At 56.4% G+C, this 18,435-nt stretch overlaps 1 protein-coding gene across 1 annotated transcript in view; it reads left to right on the forward strand.

Annotated features, from left to right (window-relative positions):
• LOC115391104 (E3 SUMO-protein ligase EGR2-like) overlaps positions 1 to 18,435 on the forward strand; it is a 43,501-nt gene that overhangs the window by 18,976 nt on the left and 6,090 nt on the right. The window contains exons 4-6 of the mRNA XM_030095208.1: positions 4,240 to 4,352; positions 11,429 to 11,534; positions 12,411 to 12,523. Of these exons, the coding sequence (XP_029951068.1) occupies positions 4,240 to 4,352; positions 11,429 to 11,534; positions 12,411 to 12,523 (332 nt within the window). The remainder of the gene's footprint in view (positions 1 to 4,239; positions 4,353 to 11,428; positions 11,535 to 12,410; positions 12,524 to 18,435) is intronic.

Raw genomic sequence — 18,435 nt, forward strand, 5'->3', positions numbered from 1 at the left:
CCCTTTCAGAGACAAAGCCGTCCAGAATCGCCCCCTGGTGGGCGGTACACACAACCAGAATATATGCTTTGATGGGAGTAGTGACCGTGATGTGTGGTCAAATACAGAAGGCAGACGCGGCAGTGGGAGGTACCGCAGCAGTTTCGAGACAAAAACAATTAAAAAAAAAAAAAAAAAAAAGACCTCGTCGACTATTAAATTAGTCGTCCGATGATTTTGAGTCGACATCATCGGATTGATAGACCACTCGTGGCAGCCCTAATTCGCATAATAGGCAATTTGCATGTGAGTGTAATGGATGCTGTAGGAGAGAGGAATAACGTCGTGGGAGAGGAAAAAAGTGAGTTAAAACACCCTAAATATGTTTAGAACTACAAATGAGCTTTCTTCTGTTGATTGTTGGTTTGTCAGCAAGTGAGCAGCGGCGTCTTTGCGCACACTCAATTCATTTGAAGCGTGGAGGCGAGCGGGTGGGTCTGCTCTCTGCTCTGACTGCAGCAGGGGGCGCTGCTGAGACTGACCGCTGTGAGAGCTTTGGGACGGGGGAGGGGCTCACGCAGCACCCGCTGCTGGCTGAGGACAGCGGAGACGTCCTGTCACGTCTCCACAGCACCAGAAAAAGGTGCTAAATTGCCCGCTAGTCGCTTTTTGACAAAAGAAGTTGCCAGGAGGCTTTGGAAAGTCGCCAGATTAGCGAGAAAGTTCGCCAAGTGGCAACACTGGTCACCGTCTCACCGTCAGGATAAGCTGAAGGTTTCCTATCAGGTGTCCAATACTGATTCTGAGCTTCTGAGTCACAAGGTCACCGTCCTCTGAGTAGGGCTGGGCGGTAGAAAACGGTATAAACCCACATGTGATATAAGTTTGGCCCGCGGTAGGGATGTTGGTCATACCGCCCAACCGCGATAGCACATTACGTCCTCTGGGTGGCAGTAATTCAACTTTTTAGATGCCTGGTTCCCCGAAGAAGAAGTACACAACAGCAGCGATGGCGGCTTCACGGAGGCAGTAACTCCGCCCATCAACCTGTCAGCATCCAGCTCCTCCTGAACCGCCTTCTTTACCTGTGAAACACCTGAAACCCTCTGATTCAGAGACCACCTGCAGCTCCTGCTGCCTTCAGGGACACTTCGCAAAAGTAGCTGCTGATAGATGCTACCAGTGCCTCAGTGAGCTGTTAGCTACGTTAGCCACCGATGAACGGGGAGCAGTCCAAAAAAATTGGCACGATGTCAAATCAAGTGCAGACCCCTGACCTGTAATCTGGACCTGGTTTGGATTCAAAATTACTTGACTTTGTTATTTAAGGACCTGTATCCTGCTTTTTTTAGCTCGTCCAAACCCTAGAACTGGCTCTAACATGTAATAGTTTATTTTTGCGCTAGGAAAAGTCATTTTGTGTGAAATAAAATGATTTTCTGGGGCTAATTCTGAAACCGGAAGAGAAAACGCTCCGTTCACTGAAAATCCCGCCTCTCCCCCTGTGGACTTTGACTGACAGCTACTTCAACCAATCAGAGCTTCAAAACAAATAGGCTGGCTAGCTTTAGCTCTTTAGCTTTAGCTTCTCTACACGCAAGACACGCGAAAACGTCTTTTCCTGTTTGAAACTCACCAAGCGCAGACCCTTCAGACCCTTCAGGACCCTCCAGACCCTCCAGACCCTTAAGACCCTTCAGACCCTTCAGACCCTCCAGACCCTTCAGACCCTTCAGACCCTCCAGACCTTCAGACCCTTCAGACCCCTCCAGACCCTCAGACCTTCAGACCCTCCAGACCAGCTCAGGGGAGCATCTTCACCGTGGACGTGAACGTGGAAACAGAGCGTTTTCACGGTGGGAGGGGCTGCCTCTCTGAGCAGCTGAAACACCAGGAAAGCTCAAACCACACAGGCACAAAGGAAAAAAAACGCTTTGGGAGTTTTTGGTGAGAACAGAACTATATAACAAGGTTCAAACATACAAAAAGTGAATTTTGCATCATACAGCCCCTTTAATAGTTAAAAACTACTTCCTGCGTCCATGCTTTCACCACGGGCTGTGGTAGCCATTACAAGACTGTTATGCTGAAATTTATGTATCAAATTATACCGTGATATAAATTTTAGGCCACATCGCCACCCCCGACCTCCAAGTCTCTGTCAGGTTCAGAACGTTCACTGTTTTCACCCTCTTCACGTAAACATAGACCCACATTTCTGAGAATTTGAAATGGGTTTTAAAAAGTATCCAGAACTCTCATCTGGAAGGCTCTTTGGGGGGGTCTGCAGGTGAGGTTAGCAGCTAACTAGCCGTTAGCTTCCAGAGAGAGCGTCCCTCGTGGCCAGAAGCTGAATCAGCTGTTTCCTTCTTGCTGCTTCCTGCTTCGCCGTCCTGCTGTCATGGAGGACAGTTCTGATTCTGTTTGGACGGGCTGTACTGAGCATGAGAGCCAGACAGACGCAGCGTCCTCTGGAGCGTCCACTGGAGCGTCCACGGGAGCGTCCACGGGAGCTTCCACGGGAGCGTCCTCTGGAGCGTCCACGGGAGTGTCCTCTGGAGCGTCCACGGGAGCGTCCTCTGGAGCGTCCACTGGAGCGTCCACGGGAGCGTCCTCTGGAGCGTCCTCTGGAGCGTCCACTGGAGCGTCCACTGGAGCGTCCATGGGAGCGTCCACGGGAGCGTCCTCTGGAGCGTCCACTGGAGCGTCCACGGGAGCGTCCTCTGGAGCGTCCACTGGAGCGTCCACTGGAGCGTCCTCGGGAGCGTCCACTGGAGCGTCCACTGGAGCGTCCACGGGAGCGTCCTCTGGAGCGTCCACTGGAGCGTCCACTGGAGCGTCCTCTGGAGCGTCCACTGGAGCGTCCACGGGAGTGTCCTCTGGAGCGTCGCTGGAGCGTCCGCTGGAGCGTCCTCGAGTGTCCTCTGTGGCGTCCTCCAATGTGTCCTCCAGTGTGTTGTGTCAATCAATCAATCAATCAATCAATGTATTTTTGTACAGCCCAGTATCACAACAACAGCTGCCTCAGAGGCTTCAAGATGTTACATTGGTCAGTAAAAGTAAAAACAGGAATAAGCATAATGTTAATATGTGAAATTCACAGTAACGAGACAAAACGAAGCAACCACCGCCTTAGACCCTCACATCCGGCAAGAACAAACTCCAGAAACCCAGTGGGAAAAGAAGAAATCTTGGGGAGAACCACAGTATGGAGGGATCCCTCTCCCAGGGACGGACAGCTTTGGCAACAGCTAGCATGAGACAATAAGAAGTAAAGCCTAGGACTATGTTGAGGACAGTCCGTTGGACGGTCCAGCACAAGAACCACGGATCCCAGCAGTAGAACTTAAGCCAGTCCGCGGGCACAGCAACCGACAGGAGTGTCCTCCGGTCGGACGGAGCTTGTTCGTCGGCCCTCGTAATAGTGGAGTCAGCAACTGAAACTGGAGAAGACTCCCCCTCGAATGGGGGGACAGCAGGTGAAAAGCAATGAACGGACTAAAGGGAATAACATTCAGACATTAGAGGACAGGGCTCAGTGCACCCGTACTTCCCACAGCATTCTAGCTCCTAGGGCAGCTTTGTGGATAGTTTAGTATTTAAACTAGTATTTAGTTAGTTTAGTTTGGATAGTTTAGTTTAGTTTAGAATCCCTAGCTGGATCTGATCATAGGCTGCATCGAAGAGAAACGTCTTGAGCCTGACCTTAAATGTGGAGGACTGGTTACTGCCTCTTTGACACCACTGTGGAAGCTGGTTCCATAAAAACGGTGCCTGATAGCTAAAGGCTCTTCCACCTAGTGTCCATTTAGAGACTCTAGGAGTCACCAGTAACCCTGCATTTTGAGAGCGAAGTGCTCTGATTGGTTGATAAGGCGTTAAAGCATCTTGGAGATAGGTCGGAGCCATCCCATTTAGGATTTTGTAAGTGAGGAGAAGGATTTTAAATCTAACTCTAAACCTCGACAGGAAGCCAGTGAAGAGATTTTAGAACGGGAGTAATGTGGTTCGCCTCTTCTAGTTCCAGTTAATAATTTGGCGGCCGCATTTTGAACCAACTGAAAGTTTTTTAATGCACTTTTTGGGCAGGCTGCAAGAAGGGAGTTGCAGTAGTCCAGTCTAGTAGTGTGTGTTTTGTCTCCAGTGGTTTCAGCAGGTCGGAGTTTCTGTCCGTCTCGGTCTTTGCGGTGTCCTCGCTGCTGCCATTTGCCCAGTGGACTGATGTGTCCAGATGTTGACGGTCTGGTCTTGTCTCTGCAGGGGTCCTGGACTGTCCCCACCCCTGGAGCTGCAGTCAGAGGCCTCCCTTCCAGCCTCAGGAGCCTCAGGTCCAGAGCAGCAGGAAGCGGGGCGGCGGCGGCGGAGGAGTGGAGGTCAGTGGCTCCTCCCCTCTCCTTAAGTGTGAGCTCAGTGACTCTGCTGAGGACGCTGTCCCCCCGCAGCAGTACGTCCCCCAGGAGGACGTGCTGTGTGACTTTGACCCGCCGGCCGCTCAGCTCTTCAGCCCGCCTCCGGACGCCGCGGCGGACGCTCTGCAGCCGTCCTGCTCCTACTCCATGGCCGCCCTGGATTTCCCGTCCACCTCCTCCGGCGTCAACGGGCTGGAACCGCTACGGCGGGGCGTTCCCTCCGCCTCGGGACGGCGGCGGCGCGGCGCCCCGAGAGCCGGCCCGCGGCGGCCGGGAGCGGCTGTTCGTCTGCAGCTACTGCGGAAAAGCCTTCATCGGACGGCCCAAGAAGGTGGAGATCCACCAGCGCGTCCACAACCGGCGAGAAGCCGTTCCACTGCTCCACCTGCGGCAAGACCTTCTCCGAGGCCGGCAACCTGAGGAAGCACCAGAGGGTGCACACCGGCGAGAAGCCCTTACCGCTGCAGCCTGTGCGGCCGCGGCTTCGCCTGGATCCGCAACCTGAAAACTCACCAGCTCAAGAGCCACCCCGAGGCCCGCCTCCCGACCAGGCCTGGACCGCCAAGTGAGCCTCCTGCTGGGACTGAGCAGACTGTGGCTCTGCAGGACCTTCCCAGCAGCCACATGGTGGAGGCAGGTGTTGGAACTCGTCTGACGTGGCCCCGTGGCGTCTGACGTGACGTCTGACGTGGCCCCGTGGCGTCTGACGCGGCCCCGTGGCGTCTGACGCGGCCCCGTGGCGTCTGACGTGGCCCCGTGGCGTCTGACTTGGCCCCGTGGCGTCTGACGTGACGTCTGACTTGGCCCCGTGGCGTCTGACGTGGCCCCGTGGCGTCTGACGTGGCCCCGTGGCGTCTGACTTGGCCCAGTGGCGTCTGACGTGACGTCTGACCTTGGCCCCGTGGCGTCTGACGTGACGTCTGACCTTGGACCCCGTGGCGTCTGACGTGGCCCCGTGGCGTCTGACGTGACGTCTGACTTGGCCCGTGGCGTCTGACTGGGCCCCGTGGCGTCTGACGGGGCCCCGTGGCGTCTGACTTGGCCCCGTGGGCGTCTGACTTGGCCCCGTGGCGTCTGACTTGGCCCGTGCGGTCTGACTTGGCCCCGTGGCGTCTGACGTGGCCCCGTGGCGTCTGACGTGACGTCTGACGCGGCCCCGTGGCGTCTGACGTGAGTCTGACGCCGGCCCCGTGGCGTCTGACGTGGCCCCGTGGCGTCTGACGTGACGTCTGACGCGGCCCCGTGGCGTCTGACGTGGCACCGTGGAGTCTGACGTGGCCCCGTGCGTCTGACGCGCCCCGTGGCGTCTGACGTGAGTCTGACGCGGCCCCGTGGCGTTGACGTGACGTCTGACGTGGCCCCGTGGCGTCTGACGCGGGCCCCGTGGCGGTTTCTGCTTTCTCAGCATTCTCTAAGGACCCGAGGAGAAGCAGACTGGTTCAGCTGGACTCTGATGTGCGTCTCGTCTTGTTTTAAGCAAAGAACAACTCGAAACAATAAAGCTGTGTTGATGATGTTGAAGTTTCTCGACTGTTCTTCCAGATGCCAGTTTTTATTTACGTTTTCATGCCTTCTGTTTATTTCTGTCCCTGCGTTGTGGAAGACCTCATGCCTTGTCCCAGTGCCCAGGGGGGCCAGGCCTGCAGGGATGAAGGACTACAGACCAGTGGCCCTAACATCCGTGGTGATAAAGACTTTTGAGAGGCTGCTGCTCCGGCTGCTCAAACCTCATGGAGGGGGGGCTGGACCCCCTTCAGTCCGCCTATCAGGACGGCATGGGGATGGACGATGCGGTCTTGTTTTCTGGTCCATTGGGCGCTCTCCTTCCTGGAGGGAGCTGGAGGCTATGTGAGGTTGATGTTTTTCGACTTTACAAGCGCCTTTGACACCATCCAGCCTCAGCTACTGAAGGGGAAGCTTGAGAGGATGGGAGTGGATACTCTCTTTGTTCGCTGGATCCACAACTACCTGACTCTGAGGTCACAACACGTCCGGCTCGGGGGGGGGCGGCTCTGGGACCCTGATGAGCAGCACCGGTTGCACCGCAGGGGACTGTACTATCCCCCTTTCTCTTCACACTGTACACTGCTGACTCTGCTCATAGATCTGCTGCGTGTCATGTGCAGAAGTATTCAGATTACACTGCAATTGTGGCATGTGTGAAGGGTAGGGATGAAAACGAGTCAGGAGCTCATCGCGGGATTCACCACCTGGAGCAGGGACAATGTCTTATTCTGAACTCCTCTAAGATGAAGGAGTTGATCATGACTTTGGCAGGAAGCCTCTCATCAACCTGTCATCGACGGAGAGAGTATTGAGGTTGTTCACACCTACAATACTTGGGTGTGCACCTTGACCACAGACTGGACTGGTCAGAGCAGCTCGGGTTCTGGATAAGAAAGGACAGAGCAGGCTGTTTCTCCTGAGGAGACTTAAATCCTCTGACCTGTGTGGTGACATGCTGGACATTTTCTACAGTCTGTTGCTACAGGTGCTGTTTTCTTTGGGGTTGTCTGTTGGGGCAGCAGTATGACAAAAAGAGACAGCAGTCGGCTGGACAGACTGATCAGGAAGTGTGCGTCTGTGATGGGAGGAAGGTGACTCTGCTGGAGCAGTCCTGGAGAGGAGGATGAGGCTCTAATGCAGGGTATCTGGAGGAACCCCAAACATCCACTGCAGGACAGTCGCAGCTCAGAAGAGTGACCGGAGTAACAGGCTGCTGTCACTGTGCTGCAGAACCGAGGCTTCAAGAGGTCGTTCTACCCTCAGCAGTCAGGCTGTTGAACAGATGTGCCTGAGTCCAACCGAGTACAGTATGAACACTTTATCACTACTTTATTGTACTGTTGTTATTTATTTTCGTGCGGATGATTTGTGTGTGCTGCTGGACACCTGAAATTCTCCCTTGGGAGATTAATAAAGTTTTTATCTGTCTATCTGTCCTTCTCATAAAATTAGCATGTTGTGACAAAGTGCAGTATCTTCCGTAATGTACTGATAAACAGACTTTTTTGTTTTTACACACAGCTGAAGTACCGTATTTTACGCACTGTAAGGCGCACGTGAAGCCTGTAACTTTCTCAAAATCCAACAGAGCGCCGAAGAAAACCCAAAAAGCCCTATCTCAAAAATTAGCATTTTCCATCCATCGGTGGGGAGTCCTGAAGAAAAGATGCTTCAGTGCGGCCTGGAGGCAGTCAGCCTGTTGCTGAGGTTCTGCAGGCCGAGATGCTTCCATAGCCTGAAGCTCATCCCAGTGGGGGGTCTGCTGACTCTCAGCCCTCCTCTTCACAGTATCCCACAGATCCTCTCTGGGTTCAGGTCACAGCAGGACCGGGTCCGTGGTTCTGGCTCTGTTAAAAATGAAACCTTCATCTCCATAAAGCTCCATAAAGCTTCTCAGCTTCTCAGCAGCAGGAAGCGCTCCAGAACTCCTGCTAGCAGCTGCACTGACCTGCCCTGGATGAAACCCGGTGGACCCCCCAGCAGCTGACTGACCCCCAGACCAGCACTGACTGGGTCCTGGACTCTGGACTTCTCCCCAGTCCTCCTCCAGACTCTGGCTCCTTGATTTTCTGAATGACCTGCAGAATCTGCTTTGTCTGAAAAGTCCTTTGGACCCCTGAGCAGTCCAGTCTGCTTCCTGGACCCGGGTCCAGAGCTTCTGCCGCTGGTTCTGGTTCTGAAGTGTCTTGACCTGGGGAATGCGGACCTGTAGCCCATTTCCTGCACACGCCTGTGCACGGCGGCTCTGGATGGTTCTACTCCAGACTCAGTCCTGCTTCTGCAGGTCCCCCGAGGTCTGGAACCGGCCCGTCTCCACAGTCCTCCTCAGGGTCCGTCCCCTCTTCTCGCTGGGCAGCGTTTTCTGCCACACTTGTTCGTTTCCACAGACTTCCACTGAGGGCCTTGATGCACTCTGGGAGCAGAAGGGTCTTCCTGTTCTTGCCCTCTGGCTTGAGGCGTCCTTGATGTCCTTGTGGACGGCGGTCCGGTCGGCGGTCTGACCCAGGATGCGGTTTTAGAGTCATGAACCAGACTGGGAGTTTTTAAAGGCCTGAGGAATCTTTGCAGGTGTTTAGAGTGAACTGGTTGATCAGATGATCAGGTTAACAGCTCCTTTAGAGAACCTTTTCATAATATGCTAATTTTTTCAGACAGGGAGGGATTGTTGGTTTTTCTTTACTTTTTGGCCAAAATCATCAATATTAAAACACTGAAGGCCTGAACTGCTTCAGCGTGTGTGATGAAGCTAACGTCTATAAAAGTCTAATGTTTATAAGAAAATTACAGAAAATACTGAAACTATCACAATATGCTAATCTTTTGAGAAGGACCCGTACTTGCTCTATGATCTCTCCCTTGTTAGCATTGTTAGCATTGTTAGCTTCAGGGTCAGCTGGCCTTCCTCTGGTCAGAGGAGTGAAACTCGTGGACACCCACTCGCTATTCGAGCCACACACCGGTGAAATGCTGCTGCAGTGAGGGTTTCGTCCGGTGTCCTTGCCTCTTGTTGTCCTCAGCGAGACAGACGGGGTTTGACCACGTCCTGGTGGGACGGCTGGATCAGAGCGGAGCTTCCTCCAGAAGGTTCAGGAAACGCAGAACTGCAGCTCAGTTCAGCGTTCTTCACCTCATATGGCTGTTTATTCAGCCTCGGCTCGTTCGCCACTCCTGGTCTCACTCCACTAAGCTGCTGGTCTCACTCCTGGTTTCACTCCACCTCGCTTCTGGTCTCACTCCTGGTCTCACTCCACGAAGCTGCTGGTCTCACTCCTGGTTTCACTCCACCTCGCTGCTGGTCTCACTCCTGGTCTCACTCCACGAAGCTGCTGGTCTCACTCCTGGTCTCACTCCACCTCGCTGCTGGTCTCACTCCTGGTCTCACTCCACCCAACTGGTGGTCTCACTCCTCAACTGTTTGTCTCACTCCTGGTCTCACTCATCAACTGCTGGTCTCACTCCTGGTCTCACTCATCAAACTGTTGGTCTCACTCCACCCAGCTGCTGGTCTCACTCCTCAACTCATGGTCTCACTTCACCCAGCTGCTGGACTCACTCCTGGTCTCACTCCTCCCAGCTGCTGGTCTCACTCCTGGTCTCACTCCACCCAGCTGCTGGTCTCACTCCACTAAGCTGCTGGTCTCACTCCTGGTCTCACTCACCCAACTGGTGGTCTCACTCCTCAAGTGTTTGTGTCACTCCTCAAGTGCTGGTCTCACTCCTGGTCTCACTCATCAACTGGTGGTCTCACTCCTCCCAGCTGCTGGTCTCACTCCTGGTCTCACTCCTCTCAGCTGCTGGTCTCACTCCTGGTCTCACTCTGGGGCCTCAGGTTGAACAGGATCCATGTGGACCTCAGACAGATCCTGGTTGTCCCCCCATGTCAAACTGTCTCTGGTGACCTGGGACGAGCTGAAGGACGTCTTTCATCACACACCTGACGGCATCAGTCACCGGAGTCTCTGCTCCCGGCGGCAGGAAGCCCCTCCCACGGCGGCGTCCTGCTCCGGGAAGCCCCTCCACAGCGGCAGGAAGCAGCGACCGGGAAACCCCTCCCACGGCGGCGTTGTGCTCCAGCGTGACGCTTGAGTTTCTTAATGGCTTCATCTGAAACAGGACTGTTGCCGCTGGCGCTGGCTCAGCGGGGGGGAATACACTCCAGCCAGCAGGACTGGCTTCTGTGTTTTCCAGCTGGAGTTAGTGAGATTCAGAGTGAGACTCTAGAAGGTTTTATGCTTAGTTTCAGTTCCAGGACTGATTAGAAGTTTAGAGTTCTAGATGGACGCTGCTCCACCGCCTCGGCCAGATTCTGGGGAATATGATAGTTGACATGTTGCTTCATTTAAACTGAGATGTCATCCTTCCTGAGCCAGGTTCAGTGAGGTTTAATAAATCTAAATGATGATCAGTTATTAGGTCACCAGTCAGCAGGATCTGGAGGAGAGGGATCGGATATCTAACAGTCCACATTTGACTCTTGTGGGTTTTTGTTCTGCTGCAGGTTTAGTTTTAATTTTGATGAGGTTTTTAAGATGAACTCCTCTCCTCTGGTGAAGGTGCTGTCTGCTGGAGATAACAGAGAGAGGGGTGTGAAGAGTGGGCGGGGCTTAACGTTAGTCAGCTGGACTGACAGCTGGAGACGTCTGGACTGCCTGCTGGATGTTTCCATCCCAAACTGGGAATTCGCTGAAGTTCTGATTATATTTAGTCAATGTTAGTTTACTTAAGTATTTATGTGACTTTTATAAATGACTTCAAGTAATCAATTACATTTGGTAATGTATTTTTAGTCATTAAAAACGGTGTGTTTCTTGCGCACTCTGTTGAGTTCTCCACAGCTGAAGCAGCTCATCGCACCGCTGCAGTCTGGATCCAGCAGCAGAACTTTTTCCCTGAAAACGGAATCTGCTTGTTTTTGTAGAACTAAAAAACACTTCAATGAATCACGGTCAAGTCCTTTCATCTACAAAGAGCAAACACCTGTCCTTACCCGGAATAAAGTCAGCTGCAAACCTAGAAACTAAATCTCTGGTTTTCCACTGACGGCTTTCGGCGTGCCAGGGTCCAGGCCGGGCCGGGTCCTGGACCGGGGCGTGCCAGGGCCCAGGCCGGGCCGGGTCCTGGACCGGGGCGTGCCAGGGCCCAGCCGGACCGGGTCCTGGACCGGGGCGTGCCAGGGCCCAGCCGGGCCGGGTGCTGGACCGGGCGTGCCCGGGCCCAGGCCGGGCCGGGTCCAGGACCGGGGCATGCCAGGGCCTGGGCCAGCCCGGGCTGGCGGGCCCGTGGTGCTTCATGCCAGGGCTGGGCTGGGTTATCACAAGTCGCCTTCGCTCCATGTCTCCGATCATTGTGTCTCTGGCTATTCTTTCTCAGTTTGTTGTGTCTCTGGCTGTTGTGTCTCTGGTTGTTGTGTCTCTGGCTGTTGTGTCTCTGGTTGTTGTGTCTCTGGCTGTTGTGTCTCCAGTTGTTGTGTCTCTGGCTGTTGTGTCTCAAGCTGTGTGGCGTTGTGCACTACTTCTCCTGTCCTCTCTCTGCAGAAGTCTGAGGAGCTGGACGTGGTGCTGGTCAAGGTGGAGGAGGCGGGGCCGGGGGCGGGGCAGGGGGCGGGGCCTCCCAGCCAGAAGGGCCTCAGCATACAGGAGGGTGAGCAACACGTCTGCAGCTCTAATCCCCCGTTCCCACTGCAGCTAGCAGGGCGACCCGCTAACGATCGGCTTCTAGACTCCTCCCCCCGCCTGCAGACCCGGGTCTGACCCCCTGCTGGCGAGCCGCGTCGCTGCGTTTTCCCGCGCTGGCGGTGTCCCACGTTGATGATGACATCAGCGCAATGGAGCTCAGTGGAAGTAAACAATGCAGTGGAAAACAGTCCCTGTTACTGGAGACCAGTCTCCTCTTCCTGGATCAGGAGAAGCTTTCTGGTCTCTATCCAGATACAACAACTAGCGCGCTAACATAGCCATGCTAACATCACCACGCTAACGTAGCCGCGCTAACATAGCCATGCTAACGTGATGCTAACGTAGCCGCGCTGTGTCGACGTCATCACCTAAGTTCCCGGATGTCCCTCCCAGTAAAAGCCGGTAGCAGCGACCCGGTAAATCCCGGGTCGGTTCCCGGGTTTAGAGACCCGGGTCTAAATGCCGAATGAACCCGTTGACTCTGCCAGGAGGAGCCGGGCGTTAGCGGGTTTAAACGGGTTTGTTAAACCGGTGCGAACGGGGCTTGAGACGTGTAGCGTGTTGTGGCTGATCTGAAGCTGTCCTCTGTGGAGGGTGGAGTCGTGTCCTCCTCCGTCAGAACCGTCTCATGTCTCAGTCCAGGGTTCCGTCCTCGTTAGAGTTCTGGTTCGCTTTAGTTTGACTTCTGTGTCAGACGGTCAGGACACAGGAACCAACTGATTCATAGGTCTTCATGAAGTCCTGTGTCTCTGTCCCCCTGTCCCCCTCCCTCTGTTTCTGTGTGTCTGTCTCTTTGTCTCTGTCCCTCTCTGTCTCTGTCCCCCTGTCCCTCTCTGTGCAGGACTGGTGGAGTCCAGCACGGACGAGTATCGAGGAGTGCTCCCGTTGGACGACCCCCAGTCGTCCTCCAATCCCTTGTCCGACCTGCAGGAGTGTGGGCGGGGCTTCTCAGAGGTCAGCTATGGCCACTCTTCACTGTGGACCAATGGTGGGGTTGGTTATGAGGACGGTTGTCCCGGGGCCGTCCTCACACTGCGCCCCCCTGCCGTACGTCTCCGAGAGGGGGCGGGGGGCCGAGGGGGCCCCGGCCGGAGAAAGCCCCCGGGATTCTCTGCCTTCGCCTTTGAGCAACGGCAGCTCGCCGTCATCGATCTGTCCGGCGAGAGCGGCTCCCCGCCGCCGCCGCCGGGGCAGGTCGCTGCTCAGGTGCACCAGTTCCTGGACCCCGGTTCGAGCCCGGGCCAGAGAGGCGCCGTCAAGAAGCTGTGCGTCTGCAGCTTCTGCGGGAAAGGGTTCCGGTCCCCCGGCCAACCTGGAGTCCCACCTGAGGACCCACACCGGCGAGCGGCCCTACGGCTGCTCCGTCTGCGGCAAGAAGTTCTCTCAGTTCTGGACCTGAAGATCCACCGGAACATCCACACCGGCGAGCGGCCGTACCGCTGCCCGCTGTGCCCCGAGCGCTTCTCCGACCCCAGCAACCTCAAGAAGCACCAGAAGAGGCACCACCCGGGGCAGGGCGGGGGCGGGCGCCGCCCACCGCCTAGCACCACCCGCAGGGCGGGGGCGGGGCGCCACCCACCGCCTAGCACCACCCGCAGGCGGGGTCGGGGCGCCGCCCACCGCATAGCACCACCCGCAGGGCGGGGTCGGGGCGCCGCCCACCGCCTAGCACCACCCGCAGGGCGGGGGTGGGGCGCTGCCCACCGCCTAGCACCACCCGCAGGGCTGGGGGCGGGGCGCTGCCCCACCGCCTAGCACCACCTGCAGGGCAGGGTGCCGCGCTGCCCACCACCAAGCACCACCTGCAGGGCGGGGCGCCGCCCACCGCCTAGCACACCCGCAGGGCGGGGCGCTGCCCACCACCAAGCACCACCTGCAGGGCGGGGGCGGGGCGCCGCCCCACCGCCTAGCACCACCCGCAGGGCGGGGGCGCAGCGCTGCCCACCACCTATCGGGCTTCTGATCTTCAAGACTGAAAGCTTCTGGATCCTCTGCTCGGTCCAGAACTGCCCCCTGTCTCTGTCTCAGGACTTGATGGGCTCTTCCTCAGGACGTGGTCCTCCTGGACTCTGGAGGAGAACTACAGACCTTCTGTCAATAATGTCTCTTAAATAAACTGAGGAGCCTCCTGGGTCAGTGGACGGCTCTGTTCTACACTCGCAGATGGTCCTGGTCTTGTCTTGTTGTCCCTCCTCCACTGTCTCCCCTGCTGGGGTCCAGAGTGGTCCTCCTGCTGGAGCCCTCGGCTCTCCTCCTGGACTCACTGTACAGCACTGTTCCTCAATCACAGGCATCCTGGGGGGAGGGGGGGGTCATGTTGGACTTGGGGGAGGGGGGTCATGTTGGACTGGGGGAAGGGGGGTCATGTTGGACTGGGGGGGGAAGGGGGGTCATGTTGGACTGGGGGGGTTCATGTTGGACTCGGGAGGGGAGGTCATGTCGGACTGGGGGAGGGGGGGTCATATTGGACTGGGGGGGTCATGTTGGACTCGGGGAGGGGAGGTCATGTCGGACTGGGGGAGGGGGGGTCATATTGGACTGGGGGGTCATGTTGGGCTGGGGGGGTCATATTGGACTGGGGGGGTCATGTTGGACTGGGGGGTCATGTTGGACTTGGGGGGTCATATTGGACTGGGGGAGGGGGGTCATATTGGACTGGGGGGGTCATATTGGACTTGGGGGGTCATGTCGGACTGGGGGAGGGGGGGTCATATTGGACTGTGGGGGTCATGTTGGACTGGGGGAGGGGGGTCATGTTGGGACTGGGGGGGTCATATTGGACTTGGGGGGTCATGTCGGACTGGGGGAGGGGGGTCATATTGGACTGGGGGGGTCATGTTGGACTGGGGGGGTCATATTGGACTTGGGGGGGTCATGTCGGACTGGGGGAGGGGGGTCATATTGGACTGGGGGGGTCATATTGGACTGGGGGAGGGGGGTCATGTTGGACTGGGGGGGTCATATTGGACTGTGGGGGTCATGTTGGACTGGGGGGGTCATGTTGGACTGGGGGAGGGGGGGTCATGTCGGACTGGGGGAGGCGGGGTCATATTGGACTGTGGGGGTCATGTTGGACTGGGGAAGGGGGGTCATATTGGACTGGGGGGGTCATGTCGGACTGGGGGAGGGGGGGTCATGTTGGACTGGGGGGAGGGGGGTTATGTTGGACTGTGGGGGTTATGTTGGACTGAGGGGAGGGGGGTCATGTTGGACTGGGGGGGGTTCATGTTGGACTGGGGGGGGGTCATGTTGGACTGGGGGGGGTCATGTTGGACCGGGGGCGGGCCATGTTGGACTCATGTTGGGGGCAGATGGAGAAACGCTGCTCTAAAGTCTCGGCAGCAGCCAAAGGTTTGAACTCAGTGAACATCAGGGAGCTCTGACCTTTAACCTCCTCCTCCTCGTCCTCCTCCTGATTCTTCTTATCTCCCTCCTCCTCCTCCTCCTCCTCCTACTTTATCTTTTTTTCTTTCTGCTCCTCCTGTTGTTGGTCCTTGTTTTCCTGCGGTGGAGTCGAGGGTGTTTCTGTCGAGGGTGTTTCTGTCGCTGCTGCAGCGTTATGCTGGCAGACACTGCCCTCTAGTGGCCCCTGATGCTCCCGGCAGTCTGTTCTGGTCTTGAGTTCAGAATCTCCATGCTTGATGTTTGACATGCTGGTAAATGAAAACAAAAGGCTGTAGAACCGTAGAACCCTCTGAGCCGGTCCAGCCGCCATGTCCTCGCCTGCCGCTGGTTGTTTGTGCCAAATGTAACACAAACTTGATGTATTGTGTCACAATTTGTCAAATCTTGCACAATGTAAACAGTTTGAAATGTAACTCATTAAAAATTGGGAATACGAAAAAGTGCATTTGTTTTTCTTTTTTACACGTCATACAAATTGTGACACAATATCAGCAAATCTTCTCAAGTAAGTTTTAAATTATGAAAAGTAAAGAACCTTGACTGAACACGCCAAAACCACGAAATTGCAAAACACCAATCCACAAAACCACACCACTGATGATTATTCAGTCTGTAGGGAAGTCTGAGTCTCTGATCTCCACCTTCTGAGACACTCTTCATTCAGGACACAAGAGTTTATTATCAGCCCGGTGGACGGTAAAGCTCCAGATGATCTTCCTTGGTCCCACGGCGGCAGGGTTGGACATTAAAGCTCCTGATGGTCTCGGGGTTGGACATTAAGCTCCTGATGGTCTCAGGGTTGGACAGTAAAGCTCCTGATGGTCTCAGGGTTGGACAGTAAAGCTCCTGATGGTCTCGGGGTTGGACATTAAAGCTCCTGATGGTCTCGGGGTTGGACAGTAAAGCGCCCGATGGTCTCGGGGTTGGACATTAAAGCTCCTGATGGTCTCTGGGTTGGACATTAAAGCTCCTGATGGTCTCAGGGTTGGACAGTAAAGCTCCCGATGGTCTCGGGGTTGGACAGGGTTGACCTCTGAGCTCTAGCAGATGCTGGTTCTTGAAGCCCTCGTCTCAGGCGAGGCAGGACATCTGAGCCAACACTTCTTAAAACTGACACATTGATCATCCTGTGTCCACAGCAGGACATGTCCCTGGAAGTGAAATGTGAGCCAGTAGATTCTGACCTGTCCCAGACTACTTAACACAGTTCAGGACCTTCTGGACCCCAGCTGGGAGAGTCCCGGGGACTTGTGTCCGTCCACTGCACAGGGACACTAGGTCATACAGTCCCTGGACTGAAGGGTCTAATCCCGCTGCAACCCCAGGCTTCAGTCGTTCTCATGGTCAGCAGTGGTTCTGATCTGGACAGCCACAGTGAGGCGGGGGTTTGTCCCCGGCTTCCAGACTGAAGACGCTGGTTCCAGGCCTTCTGTGTGGAGTTTTCACCTTCTTCCTCTGCAGTGACTTTCTGCCAAATCCAAAGACATGCCTGTCTGGTGATGAGGTTTTTCCATCAATGTTAGCTCCAGTCAACCGAGTGTGTCAAGACAACAGAAACCAGAGGGATGTCCCCCGTTTAGGTAGGCTGAAGATGAAAACCAGTAGGATGTACAGCGAGACAGAGGCTGTTCTCTGCAGGACAGAATCCACAATACGAGACAGAAGCTGTTCTCTGCAGGACAGAGTCTCACAATACGAGACAGAAGCTGTTCTCTGCAGGACTTGGGAGCAGACCTGTCGGACTGTCGGGGACTGGCTTGGGGCGGTTGCTTTGGGTTGTTTCCGCTGCTGTTGGTCTTCAGTGAAATGAGGGTGAAGCTCCATTTACACAACAAGGTTGTTGTTGATTGTTTTGTGGTGTTTGTTTCCATGGCGACGGCCATGAGCTACAGCTCCTCTGCTCATACAGGACGCCTAGCCAGTCGGTTTGTGGTCGTGTTCCAATCGGTGGACTGGCCATGCCAGAGTCGGGTACTCCACTTCATTAGAACTCAGAGCACGATGCTTTCTCTCCAGAAACACTCCACAAATAGCCAACGTGGGTTTTGGTTTTTCTTCCATTGCCACTGGCCGATGCCGCTGCCCGATGCCGCTGGCCGATGTCAATGCCGCTGGCCGATGCTGCTGGCCGATGTCGATGCCACTGGCTGATGCCGCTGGCCGATGTTGATGCCACTGGCTGATGCCGCTGGCCGATGTCGATGCCGCTGGCCGATGGCGCTGGCCGATGTCAATGCTGCTGGCCGATGTCAATGCAGCTGGCAGATGCCGATGCCGCTGGCCGATGCCGCTGGCCGATGTCGATGCCACTGGCTGATGCCGCTGGACAATGCCACTGGCCGATGTCGATGCCACTGGGTGATGCCGCTGGCCAATGCCGCTGGCCGACGTCGATGCCGCTGGCCAATGCTGCTGGCCGATGTCGATGCCGCTGGCCGATGTCGCTGGCTGATGTCGATGCCGCTGGCCAATGTCGATGCCTCTGGCCGATGTTGATGCCGCTGGCCGATGCCACTGGCCGATGTCGATGCCGCTGGCCGATGCCGCTGGCCGATGTCGATGCCGCTGGCCGATGTCGATGCCACTGGCCGATGTCGATGCCGCTGGCCGATGTCGATGCCACTGGCTGATGCCGCTGGCCAATGCCACTGGCCGATGTCGATGCCACTGGCCGATGCCGCTGGCCGATGCCGCTGGCCAATGCCGCTGGCCGACGTCGATGCCGCTGGCCAATGCTGCTGGCCGATGTCGATGCCGCTGGCCGATGTCGATGCCGCTGGCCGATGTCGATGCCGCTGGCCGATGCCGCTGGCCGATGCCGCTGGCCGATGTCGATGCCACTGGCTGATGCCACTGGCCGATGCCGCTGGCCGATGTCGATGCCACTGGCCGATGCTGCTGGCCGATGTCGATGCCACTGGCCTATGCCACTGGCCGATGCCGCTGGCCGATGTCGATGCCACTGGCTGATGCCGCTGGCCGATGCCACTGGCCGATGTCGATGCCACTGGGTGATGCCGCTGGCCAATGCCGCTGGCCGACGTCGATGCCGCTGGCCAATGCTGCTGGCCGATGTCGATGCCGCTGTCCGATGTCGCTGGCTGATGTCGATGCCGCTGGCCGATGTCGATGCCTCTGGCCGATGTTGATGCCGCTGGCCGATGCCGCTGGCCGATGTCGATGCCGCTGGCCGATGCCGCTGGCCGATGTCGATGCCGCTGGCCGATGTCGATGCCACTGGCCGATGTCGATGCCGCTGGCCGATGTCGATGCCACTGGCTGATGCCGCTGGTCAATGCCACTGGCCGATGTCGATGCCACTGGCCGATGCCGCTGGCCGATGCCGCTGGCCAATGCCGCTGGCCGACGTCGATGCCGCTGGCCAATGCTGCTGGCCGATGTCGATGCCGCTGGCCGATGTCGATGCCGCTGGCCGATGTCGATGCCGCTGGCCGATGCCG

Source organism: Salarias fasciatus, chromosome 6 (genome assembly GCF_902148845.1).
Source record: "Salarias fasciatus chromosome 6, fSalaFa1.1, whole genome shotgun sequence".
Taxonomy (NCBI): Eukaryota; Metazoa; Chordata; class Actinopteri; order Blenniiformes; family Blenniidae; genus Salarias; species Salarias fasciatus.